The sequence below is a fragment of the Alligator mississippiensis genome, chromosome 2 (genome assembly GCF_030867095.1).
Source record: "Alligator mississippiensis isolate rAllMis1 chromosome 2, rAllMis1, whole genome shotgun sequence".
Lineage (NCBI taxonomy): Eukaryota > Metazoa > Chordata > Crocodylia > Alligatoridae > Alligator > Alligator mississippiensis.
The window spans coordinates 299,332,475-299,352,330 of NC_081825.1; the positions used below are offsets into that span (position 1 = coordinate 299,332,475).

At 43.2% G+C, this 19,856-nt stretch overlaps 1 protein-coding gene across 2 annotated transcripts in view; it reads left to right on the forward strand.

The window, feature by feature from the left end:
• Positions 1-19,856, forward strand: part of WDHD1 (WD repeat and HMG-box DNA binding protein 1) — a 51,167-nt gene that overhangs the window by 3,051 nt on the left and 28,260 nt on the right. For both annotated transcript variants that reach the window (XM_014595126.3, XM_019494102.2), the window contains exons 3-11: positions 7,661-7,772; positions 9,176-9,327; positions 12,028-12,139; positions 12,703-12,753; positions 14,551-14,646; positions 16,079-16,171; positions 16,955-17,061; positions 19,174-19,315; positions 19,491-19,689. In XM_014595126.3, the coding sequence (XP_014450612.1) occupies positions 7,661-7,772; positions 9,176-9,327; positions 12,028-12,139; positions 12,703-12,753; positions 14,551-14,646; positions 16,079-16,171; positions 16,955-17,061; positions 19,174-19,315; positions 19,491-19,689 (1,064 nt within the window). The remainder of the gene's footprint in view (positions 1-7,660; positions 7,773-9,175; positions 9,328-12,027; positions 12,140-12,702; positions 12,754-14,550; positions 14,647-16,078; positions 16,172-16,954; positions 17,062-19,173; positions 19,316-19,490; positions 19,690-19,856) is intronic.

Below are 19,856 nucleotides of genomic sequence, written 5' to 3' on the forward strand. Positions count from 1 at the left end.
GACCGAACCCTGCGGGACCCCACTGCCCACCTCCCTCCAGGCCGAGAAGGAACCATCCACTACCACTCTCTGGGTGCGGTCCCTAAGCCAGTTGGCCACCCATCTGACCGTGTAGGTGTCCACTCCACAGTCTGCTAGCTTCCCAATGAGGATAGGGTGCGAAACTGTGTTGAAGGCCTTCCTGAAGTCCAGGAAGATGACATCAGCCTCGGCTCCCGCGTCCAGGCAATGTGTGACCTGGTCATAGAAGGCTACAGGGTTTGTCAGGCAGGATCTGTGTGTGACAAACCTGTGCTGGTTTCCCTTCAGCATCGTTTCCCCTGCTGGGCCTGCACAAATGTGTTCTCTGATTATTTTCTCTAGCATTTTCCCAGGAATAGAGGTAAGACTGACTGACTCCCCAACCTATAGGTGTGCTGGGGGTTCCTCCTTCCCAGGTGGAGTACCTTAGATTTATCTTTATTAAATTGCATCCTATTTCTCTCTGCCCATTGATCCAACCTGGCTCATCCCTTCTCCCTTTCGTGAAAATGGGCACCACTTTTGCCCTTCTCCAGTCCTCAGGGACCTGGCCAGAGCACCACGAGTGCTCGAACAGCTGTGCCAGCAGCTCAACTATGACACTGGCCAATTCTTTCAGCAGCTGTGGATGGAGGTCATCCGGGCCTGCTGACTTGTACCCATTCAGCTCCTCCAGGAGCTCCTTAACTATTTCAGAACTAACCATAGGCGGACTGGTTCCCTGTGGACATCTATCCACGATCGAGGTGGGGGAATTGGCTTGGTCGGTACATAGAAATACTGAAGCGAAGAACTCATTGAAGAGCTCTGCTTTTTTCCCCGCGTCAAACACCAACTGTCCTGATTTGTCCTGCAGGGACCCTATGTTGCTCTGAGCTTTCCTTCTGCCCGCTATATACATGAAGAAGGACTTTTTATTTTCCTTGGTTGTTGAAGCTAGCCTGAGCTCAAACCCCGCCTTGGCCTGTCTGACTGATTCCCTGCAATAGTGCGTCAGGGAGATATATTCCTCCTTGGTGGCTGCTCCCTGCTTCCATCACCTATACATCTCTTTCTTTGCCCCCAGACTCTCCTGGAGTTCCCTGTTCAGCCAAGGGGGCTTTTTTGCCCCCTTACCTCCCTTCCTACGTAATAGGATAGGCTCCTTTTGAGCCCCAAGGATCACTCCTTTGAGATACCTCCAACCCTCCTGGACCCCCATTTGCTCTATGTTCTTGAGTTGCATCCCCTCAGTAACTAGCCTTCTAAGCTTGCTGAAGTTGGCCCTTCTGAAGTCCAACACCTTAGCCCCACTAGTTACTTTACCCACCCTTTCCTGGATAGTGAACTCAATGGTCACTAGCTCCCAGGCTACCATGAACTCACATGTTCCCCACGAGATCATCCCCTGTTGCTAAGACCAGGTCAAGCAAGGCACTACCTCTGGTGGGACTAGACACCACCTGGGTTAGGTGGAGGTCCTGCACACAGTGTAGGAACCTCCATGAGCGGCTTGTTTTGGCTGTTTGCTCCTCCCAGCGGATATCTGGGTAGTTTAGATCTCCCATGACCACCGCCTCCCTTGCCTGTGTGGCGTCTGCTAGCTGCCCGGAGAATACATTGTCTAGCTCTTGATCCTGATTAGGAGGCCTGTAGTAGACCCCCATAACCAAGTTCTTTTCCCCTGACCCCCCCTGGATCCTGACCCACAATGCCTCGGCTTTCCCCTCCTCCATCCCTGCCTTAATGGTGGAAGTCGTATACTGCTCCTTAACATAAAGTGCTACCCCCCCACTCTGTCGCGCCTATATAACCTATGCCCCTCAATGCCTACTGCCCAGTCGTGTGTAGAATCCCACCATGTCTCGGTTAGTCCAACTAGGTCATACTGGGTGCTAGCAAGCAAGAGTGTGAGCTCCTCCTGCTTGTTCCCCATACTCCTGGTGTTTGTATAAAGACATTTTAGTCCCCCAAAGGGGGCTCTTAGTGCTCCTGTGCCTTGATGGCGTGTGTTCCCTTTGTTACTTCCCTGGTGTGGTCTGGTGCCTTGTTTATGGCTTACCAACCCCTTAATACTTACCTGGTGCGAGTTAATCTCAACACATTTGAAAGGCCTATTAAATTTCATCTTTACGTGCTTAGAGATTAGGATATTCTTGTGGGCAGCAGATTATTTGACATTTGTCTGCTCTTAGGTTCTTACACCTTCCTTAGAAACATGGCACTGACCACTGTCAGAAGAAGGATACTGAACTAGCTGAATCTCTGGCCTAACTCATTATGGCAGTTCCTTAGTTGTTTTGCCCTTACATAGAGTTATTAATAAGGCATTTATATTCTGAAACTCTGAATTCGCAGTGATTTACACATGTATATACCTTTACACGTGAATGAGTAATCCAGTAATATGTAGTGGAAATGGGCATAGTCTGGGGGAATGTATTATGCACATAGTCCCTGGACAGTCAAGAAATAACTGGCTCAGTGCAGTTTTTGACTCGCTGTCCTTTTTTTGTTCTGTTTGTTATAGTCCTTGTACTGTGTTAATATTGGAGTGTTTTCTATAAACCAAATATTCTTCATTTGCTAGCAGTTGGTAATAAAACCCCCTCAAGAATAATGTTTAGTGCTGTATGGACTTGATCCATAGCCACTGGGGGTCATTTGAAAGATATGTTGTTTTCAAGAGGCTTTGGGTGAAGCCCTATATCAGAGGTTTCAAAGATACAGCCTGAGAAGCCCTGTAATCAGGTCCCTAGTTCTGCCCATGGGTCTTAGACTGGACCAGTATGCTGCCTGCAGCACATGCAGGACCAGCTCTACATGTGGGTACATGGGGCCAGTTTGGTTCAAGCTTCACATGGTGTGTGGGGCTGGTCTGGAGCATATACTGCATTTGTGTGCTGGATCCAGTGTGCGGCACTGGTGTATGGGCCCAATCCAGCCCATGAACTGACCCTGCACCACTCATCTGGCCTGAAGGGCCTGAAGAAGTTGACCCCCCTGCCCTGCACAAAGATTTAATCAAGTAATTTTTTTTTTCTGCATAAAAAAAAAACTTTGTTCACTCAGAATTCAGTCTATTTCAGCAAAATACAAATATCAGACACCAAGAAAACCACAAGTTAAGACACTGTATAACAACATGACACCACTATCCAAGCATCAGCTTACTGTGACCCTCGACAACACTAACATCCCTTCCCGTGTGCTCAGTTTCATCACAGCAATACTGACTGAATTGGACAATTGGACTGAAAATTGCACAGCACAACCTTAACTCCCACCTTCTACTACATTACTTAATTATAGTCTTAAGATTGGAAGTATAGCAGATAGCTTAGGGAAAGAGAGCATAACATTGGATTGCATACCCACATTTTTATTCTGTAAAAAAAAAAAAAAATTCTGTACATTTTACATTCCGCCTTTAAAGTAATCAACACAGTTACACAGTATGCGGCATTAAATATATATTACATACATACATAGGTACAGTGTTAGCCTTAGCCTTCCTGTCCGTCACTTTGTTTGCTTTGTGAAACAGTGTGGTTCTGGATTCATTGGGTCTGCTGACTGTGGACCTGAAATGGAGAGTGTTAGTGTCAGAATGGTATTGAGCTTAATCTAAGAGAAAAGAACTAGAACTGCATAAGCCAAAAAAAAAAAAAAGATTTTTGTGAATTATGGAAACCTCCCATTACCTAGTTAACATGATTTATTCCAAATACAAATGTTGCAGATTGAGCCCAGTCCAGAAAGGAGAGATGGCAGGATGGAAGCCTGAGATCCTTCCACCATTTAGAGCGAATGATCAGAATTCTACCCCAAACCTCTGTTAAGGAGATTGGGTGACAGTTTGTTGTCTTAAAATTATGACAATTAAACCATGTCAGACAGGATGGTTGAATTCAGAATCTTGACAATTTTTACAAAGCCTGCTCCCTTGGTACAGCTATCTTTCATAGATTCATAGATGTTAGGGTCGGAAGGGACCTCAATAGATCATCAAGTCCGACCCCCTGCATAAGCAGGAAAGAGTGCTGGGTCTAGATGACCCCAGCTAGATACTCGTCTAACCTCCTCTTGAAGACCCCCAGGGTAGGGGAGAGCACCACCTCCCTTGGGAGCCCGTTCCACACCTTGGCCACTCGAACTGTGAAGAAGTTCTTCCTAATGTCCAGTCTAAATCTGCTCTCTGCTAGCTTGTGGCCATTGTTTCTTGTAACCCCCGGGGGCGCCTTGGTGAATAAATCCTCACCAATTCCCTTCTGTGCCCCCGTGATGAACTTATAAGCAGCCACAAGGTCGCCTCTCAACCTTCTCTTGCGGAGGCTGAAAAGGTCCAGTTTCTCTAGTCTCTCCTCGTAGGGCTTGGTCTGCAGGCCCTTGACCATACGAGTTGCCCTTCACTGTACCCTCTCCAGGTTATCCGCATCCTTCTTGAAGTGTGGCGCCCAGAATTGCACGCAGTACTCCAACTGCGGTCTGACCAACGCCCTATAGAGGGGAAGTATCACCTCCTTGGACCTATTCGTCATGCATCTGCTGATGCACGATAAAGTGCCATTGGCTTTTCTGATGGCTTCGTCACACTGCCGGCTCATGTTCATCTTGGAGTCCACTAGGACTCCAAGATCCCTTTCCACCTCCGTGCCACCCAGCAGGTCATTCCCTAGGCTGTAGGTGTGCTGGACATTTTTCCTCCCTAGGTGCAGCACTTTGCATTTCTCCTTGTTGAACTGCATCCTGTTGTTTTCTGCCCACTTGTCCAACCTGTCCAGGTCTGCCTGCAGCTGTTCCCTGCCCTCCGGCGTGTCCACTTCTCCCCATAGCTTTGTGTCATCTGCAAACTTGGACAGAGTACATTTCACTCCCACGTCCAAGTCGCTGATGAAGACATTAAAGAGTATCGGTCCAAGGACCGAACCCTGCGGGACCCCACTGCCCACACCCTTCCAGGTCAAGACCGACCCATCTACCACGACTCTTTGGGTGCGACCCTCTAGCCAATTCGCTACCCACCGGACTGTGTAGTCATCCACATCACAACCTCTTAATTTGTTCACCAGTATGGGGTGGGATACCGTATCGAAAGCCTTCCTGAAGTCCAGGTATACGACATCCACCCCTCCTCCTGTGTCCAGGCGTTTCGTAACCTGGTCATAGAAAGAGACTAGGTTGGTCAGGCACGATCTGCCCGCCACAAACCCATGCTGGTTTCCCCTCAGCATAACTTGTCCTGCCGGGCTCTCACAAATGTGAGCCTTGATAATTTTTTCAAATACTTTACCAAGGATGGAGGTGAGACTGACCGGCCTATAGTTGCCCGGGTCCTCCTTCCTCCCCTTTTTGAAAATGGGGACCACGTTAGCCCTTTTCCAGTCCTCCGGGACTTGGCCCGTGCGCCACGAGCATTCGAATATTCCCGCCAGTGGCTCTGCAATGACGTTGGCCAGTGCCTTCAGCACCCTGGGATGGAGCCCATCCGGGCCTGCCGACTTAACGGCATCCAGTTCTTCCAAGTGACTCTGCACCACCTCAGGGTCTACGCATGGCAGTCTGGCGCCTTGCTGCTGCCTCTCTACAACCCCAGTGAGAGACTTGTCGTGTCCCTCGCTTAGGAACACTGAGGCAAAGAACTCGTTGAGGAGTTCAGCCTTGTCCCCCCTATCTGTCACCAATTGCTTCTGCCCATTTAGCAGGGGTCCTATTCCTCCCTGGGCCTTCCTTTTACTCCCTATGTATCTAAAAAACAATTTCTTGTTGTCCTTTACTTGGGTTGCCATCCTCAGCTCCATGGTAGCTTTGGCCCGCCTAACTGCCTCCCTACAAGCACGAGCAGAGGAGGTATATTCATCTTTAGTGATCTCACCCTGTTTCCACTTTTTATGTGCTCCCGTTTTGGCCCTTAGGCTGCCCTGGATTTCTCTGGTCAGTCATGGAAGCCTCCTGGCCCCTTTCCCTCTTTTGCCTCGCTCGGGGATCATCTTGCTTTGTGCCCGAAGGATCGTTTGCTTTAGGCACAGCCACCCTTCTTGGGCTCCCATCCCTTCAAAACTCCTACTCTGCAGTGCTTCCTTGACTAATCGCCTGAGTGCATTGAGATCAGCTTTCCTAAAGTCTAGCACTTTCACCCTACTCGTTACCTTACCCACTCGCCGTCTTATGTTGAATTCTATTATAAGGTGATCACTGTCTCCCAGATAGTTACCGATCTGGAGGTCCCCTATCATGTCATCTCCCGTTGCCAATACCAGATCCAGTATGGCATTCCCCCTAGTGGGACCATGCACCTCCTGTGTCAGGTGGAGGTCCTGTACACAGGTTAGAAACCTGCGTGAGCGATGGGACCTTGCTGTCTGCGTCTCCCAGCAGATGTCCGGGTAGTTTAGGTCCCCCATGACCACCGCCTCTTTAGCTTTTATGGTCTCCGAGAGTTGCCTCAGGAGCCCCGCATCTATTTCTTCCCCTTGGTGTGGGGGTCTGTAACAGACCCCTACCACCAAATCCCTTTCTCCTTGCCCCCCATGTAGCCTAACCCACAATCCTTCTACTTCCTCAGCCTCGGATTCTGTCTTGATGAGGGTTGATGTATATTGCTCACTGACATAAAGTGCAACCCCCCCCCCTTTCTTCCCCGACCTGTCCTTTCTGTACAATCTATACCCCTCAATATGTACTGCCCAGTCATGGGATGAATCCCACCAGGTTTCTGTTAGCCCCACTAAGTCATAGGTGTTTAGTGCAAGCAGGAGCGCTAGTTCATCCTGCTTGTTCCCCATGCTCCTAGCATTAGTATATAGGCACTTGAGCCCTGCGACTGGCGCCTTTGCTGCCCCCCCGCTCCCAGTCCCAAGGGGCCCATTGTTTCTTACCTTCTTGTTCCTTACCTGTTCTGTTGTGCTGGTCTTCCCATGGCTTTCAGGTTCCCAATGTTCTCCTTCTTCAGGCTGGGCTGTCCTTGTGGGTGCCACATGGTTTGGTGGTCCACAGCTTCCCCTGCCCTCGTACTCCCCTCCCCCCGACGAGCCTAGTTTAAAGCCCGCCGGAGGAGATCCGCCAACCTAGAAGAAAACACACACTTACCTTTGGGGGACAGGTGAAGCCCATCCCAGCTGAGCATGTCCCTTGTCATGATGTGCGGGTCATGGTCCAGGAAGCCGAAGCCTGCCTCGAGACACCACTGCCGAAGCCGCCAGCTTCAGCCATGGGCTTTTCACTCTTTCATAATAAATTGGGACGATTTCAGAGGAGTAAAAGGCAAGAAAGGACCCAACTCTCAACGCAAGTTCAGGCTAGAAGGGTGCTTCTCTGCTCTTTGAACCTTAGAAAATTTCTTCCTAAATTCTGGAAGACTGAATTGGCCATTAGGTATATCAGTGTCTAAGGATACATAAAGAAGACTGATAGGCCTTGTTATTTAGCAGGTGTTACATTATATCAGCAAAACTGGGCTTTTCATGTTGGATAAGATGAATTTCCCGTGTATGAAGAATAAATGGACTTATAAAGTGAATCATACTGTATTTTTGTTGTGTTTTCAGCTAATTAAAACTTTGGAGTTTCCTAATTTTGACATTTTGGGGGGTTGAGGAAAATTGCAATCACTTTGCTTTGATTATGCAAATGTTAATAATTGCATTTATTTTCTTAACAGCTGCATTGTAACTGGTGGCAGTGATGGAGACATTAGGATTTGGGAAAACCTGGATGATGATGACCCTAAGTCCATTAATGTGGGAGAAAAATCCTATTCATTTGCTTTGAAGGTATCATGGTATTGTCCAGTTGTTCTGCGTGGAAATTGATGCATTTTTTTGCCCTGCAAACACTTCTTCCAGTACTTGACTTTATGCATGAAAATAATCCCATTAAACTCAACCTGACTGTTCATGTATATATGAAGTTAAACACAGATAGCCCCAATTCTAAAAGTAATTCCTAAAATAATTGGGGCTTTAGCAAATTCTTGATCTAATATTAAGCATACCACTAACGTAATAAAATACGCATACGCATTAAAGTAATAAAATACAGACCACTGCATTTGTTAAAGCTGCTTTTTTTTATTAATGTTGTCATATACACATCCTAAGTGAGATTAAAAACTAATCGCAAAAGACATCATATTCCAGCAATGTGTTTAGATGAAGGATATTAGCAGTCAATTTAATTTTTGATATCTTCTTTAACCCCCCACTTTGAGTGACAGTCGTTCTCTAAAGAGCTATTAATGTGAAGCCACTAAGAACATTTAATTGGTTAAACATGCCTTTATAGTTTATAACTGAGTTAAAATCATTCAAGAATTTTAATGCTTTAAAAACCAAGAACATATTGATTTTTTACAACTCATTTTTCCTGCACGCAGCAGCTATACAGGACTTGTTCCTTGTGCTGAATTTCTACAATGTGTGGGTCTGTGGCTTTTTTTTCCCTTTCTTCACTTCAGGCTATTCTTGCTTTTGGATATTGAACTCCCTTAGAGAAACTGGAACTGCAAATTGTCGTTTTTTATTATACAATAAAATTTAATGGTTGGGATTTTTGTTTTGCTACACTGATCAAAAATTACATTCTGAAAATCAGTTCCTGGTAGAACTGATAACTTTGCTCTTGATTACTAGTATTTGTTTAGGGTTAGATCTTACGCCTGAAATATATTTCTCTTGTATCCTTCCTTAACTAACACCCTTCTTGAATTCTTGTTCATTTGCAAGTAATAGTCCTTTAAAGTGCTGATTAAATCAATTCTAGTAACCTAACTGATCTATTTTTTGGCATCGAGATGCCTATTAATGCAAGAATACTGCAAGACTAAGAAAGTTCACGTTCATATGAGTGTGGAATTGGTGATTATTTGGATATAATGATCCAAATCAGGTTACCTAATAGAACATGAGTCTTACATTATAAGCCTACTCTTTCAAATCTGCATGAGCTAGGCTTGAGAATTCTTAGGGTAACTCCTTTGTTCCATAATCGTTGGTTTTGTTCTTAATAAAGAAAGTCTGAAATACTCTCTCCATTTACTACATCTGTTCAGTAAGGGAGACTATTCCTAGCAATCTGTAATTATTCTTCAAGCGCCAGGCAGAGTTTATGGTATACAAGTTTGAAATAATAGCATATATATATTTTAAAATATGCTGTCAATTTATTTTGTTTGTAGAATGGAAGGCTGGTTTCTGCTGTATCGAACAACACCGTTCAGATTCATACATTCCCTGAAGGGGCTCCGGATGGCATCTTGACACGTTTCACCACAAACGCAAACCATGTGGTCTTTAATACTGATGGTACTAAAATTGCTGCTGGATCCAGGTAATTTGCTTTTGTGAGGAAAAGCCAATAGCCAAACTAAATGTGGAATTTCAGGAACTTCTTTGGATATTACTTTTATTGACAAAATGATTTATTAGTCTGTATATTCTGTGCAGCATTTGCAATACTGCAGAAGGCCTTCATTGAGTGGGATGGTCAAATGGAAGAAACCTTTTAAGGAAAAATTGTATGGGGATGATGGGGACAGAGATTTCATAGCAGATATACATTTGATGTTATGAGGCAATTTATCTTCTTCAGGGACCTCAGCTGATTGTTTTCTAGACCCCAGCCCTGCAGTGAGCTTGTCATAGGTACCAGGGATACCTACAAGGTGCTCATTAGGGGATCTGAGCTTTGACTACTAACTCAGTATTCGGGATAGCATGTTTGTTAATAGTTCAGGCTCACCATACTGCAAATGCTCATGTAAAGGCAAAATAAAGCATGCAAATATTTGTTGTTTTGGGACCTGAGAGAAATTCTGACATATTCTGCCATTCATCTGCAAAGTGGTAGCTAATGTGAGTGCTGGATTACCACTGCACTGGAGAAATCAGAGGTGCATAGCTTAGCTAATTTCTTAGGATAACTCTTTTCTTTTACACCAGGGGTGCTCGAATCTGGCCTACACTACTATGTATTGTGGCCCACATGACCTGTCGTGGGTCCAGAAATGTAATGGCACCACTCCCCGGCTACCAAATTTTCTGACCCGTGGAGATTCCTAAGCCCTGCACGCTGGATAGGCACCTGATCCCAGTGCAGGGCTGGGCAAGGGTGGTATCAGGCCTCAAGGCCCAATCGGGGCAGGAGGGGGCAGTGCCAGGCCTCTGGGACCCAGTCCTGATATGCAAGGGGCAGAAGGGGGTGATGCCAGGCCACTGGGACCCGATCCTGGTGGGAGGGTATGGTGTCAGGCCCCCAGGACCCAGTTCTGGGGAGTGGGGGGCAGGAGGCAGTGATGTTGGGCCCCCAGGACCCACTCCCAGCAGGAAGGGGCATCCCTGGGGCCCAATCCTTGCACATGGAGCAGGGAGGGGGCAGTGCTAGGCCCCAAGACCAGATCCAGCCTGTGGAATAGCTCTGCTCCACTCATTTGGCCTATAGAGCCAAAAGGTTGAGCATCACTGTTTGACATCATATATACTAGTCCTTTAACACAGGTGGTCAAACCACATGCAGACAATTCTTTTGTTCAATAAATTCAGCTGCAATGCCAGCACTCTGTTCCCAGGGAGCAGCTCTTCCCCAAGAATTGACTCTGGTTAGAGAAACTAAATCAAAGAGTAAACTGCCCTTGAGCTTATAGTTTCTTCCCTTTAACAAAAACACAGCATTGTTTCACAGACTGGATAGGACTCCCATGCTAAGAGAAATAACTTCTTAAGATTGCACCAATGCCACCTGCTGAATTCTGCTAAAATGGTATTAAAAGAGAGAGTGACAGGTATTAAATGAGCAATGCAGTCAGCAGTTCTAGGGGGCTTTTTTAATTGTTACAAATTTCTCAGTTTTTACTGGAAGCCTAATGTTTAAGTTTGATAATAATATTCATTGAAAGCAATATTCATAACATTGAATTGCCTTAAAGGGGCTGCCTGCATTGCCTCCTTTCTGGGATTTTGCATGTGCTAAGCAGGAATGAATGCATCTGTCCATCTCAGAGGTAGTGTGGCATATCAGAGGTTCACCTGACCTATTTTAGAAGACTTGTGGTATTTGTTTAAGAAGGAAATTTCCTTCAATCTTGTATTCTATAAGCATGCTACATTAAGAGTGACATGAATGTAAATTACTTTAATTTAGAAACTGAGCCATGAATATTTTTCAGTGGGATTGAAATGCTTCTTGCAAAAGTTGTGATTGTGACCCTGAACAAAGTTAACCACAATTGGGTTTAAGGTTAGATTTACTTAATGAAAGTATAGAGTGCAACTCTGGAGTAGGATTAAAATATTTTAAGGAATTGCATTTTAGAATCCTTTTTTAAGCAGTTCGTGTCAGTCATAAAAGCACTCCAAACTGACATTTGAAATTTAGCATTTCAAATTAGTTCTTTTTTATACATCAAAAAAATTAGTTCAGGTATTTTAACATTGTAAATTAGTTTTGGCATGTGTGGGGGAGTGCAGAGGAATGCTAGGTTAAGATACTATTATGTTGGCTAGCAGTTTTAAAACCAGCAGTATGCTTAATTATAGGCTAGATAATGCATTTTATGCACCACATTTCTGAAAGTTTTTTATAAAGAATTTTAGCAAATAAAGTTTTATGTGCTAAACGAGTAGCAAGTTGACATGTTAAGAGAAGCCACTGTGGTACTGATAAATAAGTATCTGCTTGTCATGAAGTGCCAAAATGCATGGTATTTGCATGTGTGTTTGTATCAAATGTCTGTATCGTGCATGCATATATGCATATGATTTAAAAAGCATCACATATGACATTTAGTCTAGAAGAAAAAATTGTTGCATTTTAATATCGGTGGCCTGATCTGCTGTCATTGAAGTATATTGAAGATTTCTGTATCCACATAAATTCCAAATTGTTGGATGCAATATCCTTCATTCTCCCCAACCTGTCCTGCAGTTTTAGAAAGCAATAAGTGAAAATACCTGTTAAATAAAAGCAGAATTAGGTCCTGTATGCTATTGTGTAACACAAGTAGGTTAATAGAGATATTGTTTTCATTGATAGTGATTTTATGGTCAAAATTGTGGAGGTGATGGACTGCAGCCAGCAGAAATCATTCCGAGGACATGATGCCCCCGTGTTAAGCCTTTCTTTTGACCCCAAAGAGGCTTTTCTGGTAAAACATTTTGCAGTGTTTTTTCTCCACTTCATTGTTTCTCTCTCCAGAAGTTACTCTTTTCTGTTTCTTAAGGGAACATTAATGATAGAAAGATCTCCACACAGAGAAGGAAATTATTTATTTCATTCGGCTTTACTGATTATGGCCCAGCAGTAAAACTATGAATGTCGTGCCGGCTCTAGTGGGGAGGCTAGAACTTCAGCTGTTATTTTCCAGCAGCTATTTTCTATTTCGGATTCTTAGGCCAGCCCTGATTTCTGACTTCACCACCATAACTTAAAAGTAAATGTTTGTGGATCATTTTTACATCTAATGTAAGTACTTGCATAATCATTTAAGTATGGAGAACTTGTAAATACAGCGATTTTGAACAACCAAGAATTATACAATCTCAAATGAGTATTTATGTTTAATTTAATATCAAAAAGAAACTTATAAACAATCTAGGCAGCTTGATTAAAGGCTCTTCTAATAGTATATATTGCTGTTCTTAAATTTCTAATTGTAACATTAGTTTTTCAATGTTTATTACTACTTGATAATGACTTTCTTTTTTGCAGGCATCAGCAAGCTGTGATGGGTCTGTCAGAGTATGGAAAATCTCAGATCAGGTAAACTGCAGTCTAACTCAGATGTTACCTTGAGTAGTTCACAAAAGCATAACCACAGTAAAATCTTGTGTCTTGATGTGTCAGCATTTGCGTGCTGGTAATAAATGAACAAGCAAAATATAAATCCCAAGGCTGAGGAAAGGATAACTGTACATTGGAACAGCTGGGACTTCACCTGGAGTGTAAAGGGAGATGAATTAGGTTTCTAAAAGATACACTTTAATCCAAGTATTGGGAGATATTCTCTGATATATATGTAATGGAGGCAGGTGGCTGGTTGGTTGTGGCTTGTCCCTTCTGGCCTTGGAAGCTCTGACTCTCTCTGTTCATCCCTTTCTTTCTAAGACAGTGGGAAAACATGATTGCCTGCATTGCCCTCAATATGTTTGTAAAATTGGCAACTCTTGTTGAATACAATTGCTGTGTCCAAATCTCTTGTTTCAGGGCTTCAGGCAGTCATATGCAGGAGTGAAGGTGCAACACTTTTCCAAGTGGCGTTTTAGTTTTTTGGTTCCTCCCCCCCCCCTTTTTTTTAACCAAGCATCAAAGATTCTCTTTGGTGTGCAGGGTTGAACACTACACATAGGGACTAATATTCTGAGGCAGTACAAAAAATGTTCCTGCTAGATGCCTAGTGGGTGTGCCTTGAACCCAGGGGTAGCATTAAAGCGAATGCCCAATTTGAAGTCAGGGAGAATTTTTTTTCCCTAGGCCAAATCAGTAGAGACCTCAGGGTTTCTGTTTCTCAAGCACCACGCGGTGTGGTTCACTCTGATCATTTGGGCATCTTGCAGAGGCGAATTATTTGCCCTCCTTTACAATGGTCATGGATATTAGTGGCATTATGTTCTCTTCTGTTCTCTTCCTGTACCAAATCACGGCTTAGTCTCCCAATGCTTTCAGTGTTTGAATGTCTTTTAAGTCCTTGGGCTCAACACAGGGGGTACTTTGGTATAATTTCATTAGTGATATACAAAAGGTTTGACATGGGGATGTAGTGGTCCCTTCTAGCTTTAAAACTCTATGAAACTTAATTTATAGATTTAATACTATCAGAGTCTATACTAGTTATGCAAAGTGGGGCCAAGTAATACAGAGTTATAAATGCAGGCAGAATTATTTCTGTATGTGTCCCATTGACACTAGAGTGGGATTTGCCATATGCTGCAGACTGAGTTTTAAGCTAATATTTTACACTTAAATTGTGAAACCAAGCATTAGAAGCTGGATACCTGAATGCCTTTTGTATAGGTGTGCTAACACTTTAATATTTGGTGCAGTTAGGGAAGCAATGTCCTGAGAATGAAGGTATGAAATGCATTTTAATATATGTGCTGGCACATTTGGACACAGTGCTCAGGCCAAACCTGGGGTGTATTATCCAACCCTCTTGAAATCAGCTTGGCTTTACAATGGGTAAATCAACCAGAATTTTGTCCCCACAGCTGAGATTTCTGAGCCATTTTTGAGCTATATGTGATTAAAAATGAAATTTTTACATTTGTTCTGAGATATTCAGCCAAATTTTAATTAATAGCTTTTTTTTTAAGTGTGTGTGTGTATAGATGGATGGATAGATAAATGGATAGGTAGATTGATTGATTGATTTTAAGGCACCATTTTCCAGGTTGTTATAGTAGTAAAAAGACAGGCTTACTCTCATGTTTAAGTGAGAAATGTAACAAGACTTTTTGCAATTGAAGAATCTTTACCTCCTTTCCTTTAAAGACTTGGTTTTAAACAGTACAATGGGAATTTCACAGACCTAGAGAACTAGTGTGAGTATTTTGTTTTCAGATGTGTGAGACAAGCTGGCCCCTGCTGCAGAAGTGTAACGATGTGGTAAATGCTAAGTCAATATGTAGGCTTGCCTGGCAGCCAAAGAGTGGGAAGGTAAGTGAAGTACCGTTCTGAGCCATATTTTAATCCTCTCTCCAGGATCAAATTTAAACCAGACAAATCCAAATCCCAGTGCCGAGGAATAAGAAAAGCATTTTGAATGAAACTGAAGAAAAATCTAAACCCAGAAAGCAATGTTTGTTCAAGTATTGTATATGCAGGGCTAAAGCCAGTCTGGCAGAGTTCCAGCTATCAGCTAGATGCAGTGTTGCATGAGCAAAATAGGCCGAAGAGGAAGGAGTGCTGTAGATGGCAAAATAACTCCTTGGATCATTACGAAGTATCCAACCAGTTCAGTCTCTCTTTAAATTAAGTAAAATTTGCTTTGCAAATCATTCTTAGTCTATAAACATTCCCCCTCACTAATAACTTGCTGAGTTTCAAATGAATAATAAAACTATATAATGGAATGGTCAATTTATTTGTAATGTGAAATACACCTCACCATGCACAAAGAAGTAGTAAAGAGGCTTTCAACAGGAAAATAAATGAAAATTGGAGGCATAGAAAAGTTCCTTGCTGGTTTCAATTCTAGTGTAGGATCAGCAGCAATGGTTTTGCAGCACAGGTATACTGTATTCCAGCCTGTGGGGTTCTCAGTGACCTCTTCGAAACCTCCCTAAACACTTCCCTCCATCTCATCTTTTTTGAAACACTCTCCGAAATGTCCTGGCCCATGCTCACTTCCCTAGAGCTATCATGAGATGCAGAAGCCCTTGAATTGTTTTTCTTTGCAAGAGTGAATGTCCCCAGCAGCACATTAGGTTTTCAGGTTTCAGACAATAGTACAACTGCAACAGTCTGATTCTTCTGCCAGTCCTTATTGCTATTTTTTCAGATATAAGGTAAAAAGTACTTTTAACAGAGTGTGTTATGGGGTAACTGGGAATAACTCTGTGTTTTATGGTAATGGAGAGTCAGGTGAATCTAGTGTAGAAATCCAATCGAAGATTTGTATAAAAATACTAATCTGATCAAAAGTTTGATCGGTAAGAACTTTTGGGGGGCATTGTTGGAAATGTTGTTGTTCACTGTTTCATAGGTAGAGGGGTTTTTTTTGATCTTTCATAGACAGCTGTCAGCTTCTCTCTTCTGCCAGAAATAAATGCAGATTAAACCATAAACAGATGTGCTCCAATATGTTTGCTTATGGTTCCTTAATTTTCAACATAATTGAAGAGCATTTTGGCTTTCTTTATTTTCACAGACATCAGTGTTGGGATGCTAATTAAAAGAGGTTAATTAAATACTGTGACAGACTTGGTTGTTGTGGCAGTCACAACTATAATACTGGTTTTGAAAAAAGGAACTAGGCAGCTTGTTTGCTGTTGTAATTAACTGAGGAAATTAAATTAAATGAAAACAATCGCTTTTAAAAAAAAAAGGGAAAGTCCTAAACAAAGTATGCTTTATTTTTCCTGAGCAGTTACTAGCAGTTCCGGTAGATAAAGTTGTTAAACTGTACAGAAGAAACACCTGGGAGAATCAATGTGATCTTTCTGATAATTTCATCACTCAGGTATGTGCCTTAAACTTGAGGCTTACAAACTTTTCTTAGGGTGAATTGTAACTGGCAAGAAATTCTTGCAGAGTTCTCCTAATCTAATTGCTTAGACCAGGGTGCTCAACCTCCAGTCTGCAGGCCAAATACGGCCCACGAAGCCATAGCATCTGGCCCACAAAGCTCCCCAGGAGTCAGAAAATTTGGAGGCAGTGGAGCAGTGGCAGTTAATGCTGTCACCCCTCCCCACCTGCCAAGTCCCAAAGCATGCATAGCGAGTCCAAGCCAGACCATGCCCTTCTCCACCCCTGCACTGCCAGCTTGGGGCTGGGTCTTGCCTCCTTCCCCCCAATGGGCCAGTCCATGCCCTCTTCCCGCTTGTGGCTAGTTTGGGGATGGGATGCCCCCTCCCCATTCTCCTCCATGCAGCTGAATGGGGTCCCTCTACACCTGCATAGGTGGCCATAGACAGACTGGGCACCTCCTATTAGCTCACCAGGCAAAAAGGTTGACTACCACTAACTTAAGCAAATTTCCTGTTCATTTGCAGTCAGAAGAAAGTCAGATTTTGTTCACCTTCCTACAGCACACAGTGACTGAAAATACATACTCTGAATTCAAAAGAGCAGAAAACATGCTGGTTTTTAAAGAGTGCCTGTCACAGGAGGATAAATATCCCTGTCGCACTGATGGACATAGTTTGCTAAATGTTCTTACTTGTTTTCAGAGAGGTCCATATTTAATTCTACAGGTCCGAAAACATTGTCAGTGCTCAATCAGTAATGTCTGCTTTCTCTCTAGACCCTAAATGTGGTTATCTGGTCTCCTTGTGGACAGTACCTGGCAGCTGGAAGTGTTGATGGGTGCATAGCAGTTTGGAATGTGGACACAAGGCAGTGCATGGAGAGGTAGCTATTGTCATCCTATAAACTGTATAAAGATGTTTGTCTGTTAATACAAGTTGAATTTCATTCCATCTCTAACCTATCTACAGATTGCCATTTTAAAGAAATAATTAAGTTGCTTTTTGAACTAAAAAGTTACTTCAATTAAAAATGAAATCCCTTCACTGGGAGCAGCACAGGAGGTGTCAGACTTAAATTAATTACTCCCTTTACATGGGCCTTCACTGAGCATGGAGCCCCTGAACCTTGTACTTGAGGGAGCTGAGTGTAGATGCTGCTACATCTTTTCACACGGTCTGGAACAGCTTCTTTTAGAGAGATTGCAGAGTAGGTAGAGTGGTGACAGCCCTGCAGCCTTACCCCTCCAAAATAGATACATACATGTGTCCTCTAAGGCAGTGGTGCTAAACCCCTCTGGCCCCACAGATTGGATGAGTGGTTTGAGGTTGGTTTGTGGGTCAGAGGCCATGCATAGGGTTGGTCCACAGGCCTGATCCTACACAGAGTCAGTCCATGAGCCTGGTCTCACTCAGGGTTTGTCCGCGGGTGCTATCTGGCACAGCCTCATGTGCTAGATCTAGCTGGAGCCTGACCCCATGCACTGGCCTGCCTGATCTGGTGTGCCAAATCTGGCCACAGAGTGACCGCATGTTGGTGCAATGCAGTGCATGGGGTCATGTCATGGAGCTCCCCACAGGTCCAGAAGTTTGGCAGGGGTATGGTGGCAGTTGCTGCAGCTTGGGGAGCAGTTAACACTACTACCTGTCTGGCTGTTGTGGGACATGAAGTATTACCCTTTTCTATCATCCATAGCAGAGTTATAGATGTACACAGCACTATAAGAAACTTAAATAAAATTACTGGGATACTTGAAACTTTGAGACCTCTACTGCTCCAGCCCCCTCTGAGGCAGAGTCATTTCCCCTCCAGTGATTTCCCTGAGGCAGAGCCCTGAATGAAGTGTGATGACTAAATACCATAATCTAGCTGGGAGTTTTTAAAGAGGATATAGTTTATTACTAATTTTCATCTTTTGGGTTGATAAAGGAGTATTGTTGACAGACTCTGCAGGGAGACTAGATCCCAGCCTTCTGAAAGAACAAGAACAGTCATAGTGATGATACATTTCCTGAAGATCAGGAAAATATATTTGTCAGAGAAGCAACCACTGATTCTCCCTTACCCTAGAAGAGAAAGAAAAGAGCTAGATTGGATTTTGCCAGGTTAATTAAAGTAGTATCTCTTTTACACGAGTATGACAAAGAGCAAAAGAAACAGGAAGGATTTTTGCATGTGAATAATTCAGATTAAGAACATGATTATTACTTCAAGGGCATAAAAGGAGCCAAAGGAGGATTATATGCAAATACAACATCGCTCTGACATCATTATATGCAAATGATTCATAAAAGAACTTTTAAGTTGAGAGCAAAGGGGGGAAAAGGGGGAAGGAGGCTTAATCCATTTGGGTACCACAGGGAGCATCTACACAAGACACTTAATGGCAGAAGACTAATTCTGCTGCGCATTAGCATGGCTAGCAAAAACCGTTCTAATGTGCTAATGCACAGTAGATTTAGTCTAATGTTCATTCATTAATGTCACCAAAAAAGCATTTGTTTGCACTAATGTACAGTAGCACCAATTATGACACATTAAGTTAGCATCTGTTATTACAGGTACTAAACTTAATGCGCCATAATTACGGTGCATTAATGAACGTGTAGACATGCCCATAGAGACTAGTTAGTCAAATGTGATTCAAAATAGTAACTGTGTATCCTTGTATAACTGGACAGTTCAGGAGGGTGTTCAGGAAGATTCTCATGTTTTGTAGGAAATGACTGTTTATTATCGCAGTTCTGATTTGTTAATTGTTTTAAAATCAATCAAATTGATTTTCTCCACAGAAAAAGGAAATAAAAGCTTTTTTAAGTAATATAATAAGAACTTCCGTTAAATCTATCTCTTGATTCTGTAGGTGGTCCTTTTATCAACATCTTATTTTATAGTATCAACAAGAGCTACAACTTTGCAGGGTAAGCCCCTTGAAAATTACTGCCTTGAGAAGCTTACAAAATGAAGTACCTGTGATGTTTGTGTTCTTCTTTTTAGGATAAAACATGAGAAAAGTTACACAATTTGTGGTCTGGCCTGGCATCCCAAGTATGGGCAAATAGCTTATACAGACACTGAAGGAAATCTGGGACTGATTGAAAATGTTTGTGATAAAGATGGAAAGAAATTGAGTGCCAAGGTAGTGCTGTTTATTTTTGCCTTGCCTGTATTAATTAATACAGTGGTGCCTTTTTGATACACTGCATTTAGTGGATCAAAATCAAAAAAACTGTACACTTTGGGTACTGATCAATTTCAGTGCTTCAGTGTAAGGTTCAGAAATATGCTCCCTAATGATTATTTCCTGGCTTCAGGTCCCCAGTACAGTGACAAAGGAGTACGGTGATCTTTTTGATGAAGATGACAATGATTTCTTAAATGGAGACTTGACTGAGCTACAGTCATCTCCAAAGGTCACAGCTAATGAGGAAGATGATGATGATGACCTCATGCTGGCCTCAGGCCGTCCTAGACACCGAGGAGCAATACTAGAGGATGATGAGAGCTCACTAGGTACAGTACAAAACGGGTTCCTACAGCTCTCTATAGCCTGGGGTTTTCTGGAGGGGGCAGGCGGGAGTGCAGTGGGGATGGCTTATAAGCTCTGCCAAGGGTGCCCTGTGTTTTATCATGCCACACAACTCCTCAGCATGCTGTTTCCCATTTCACATGCCATCGCC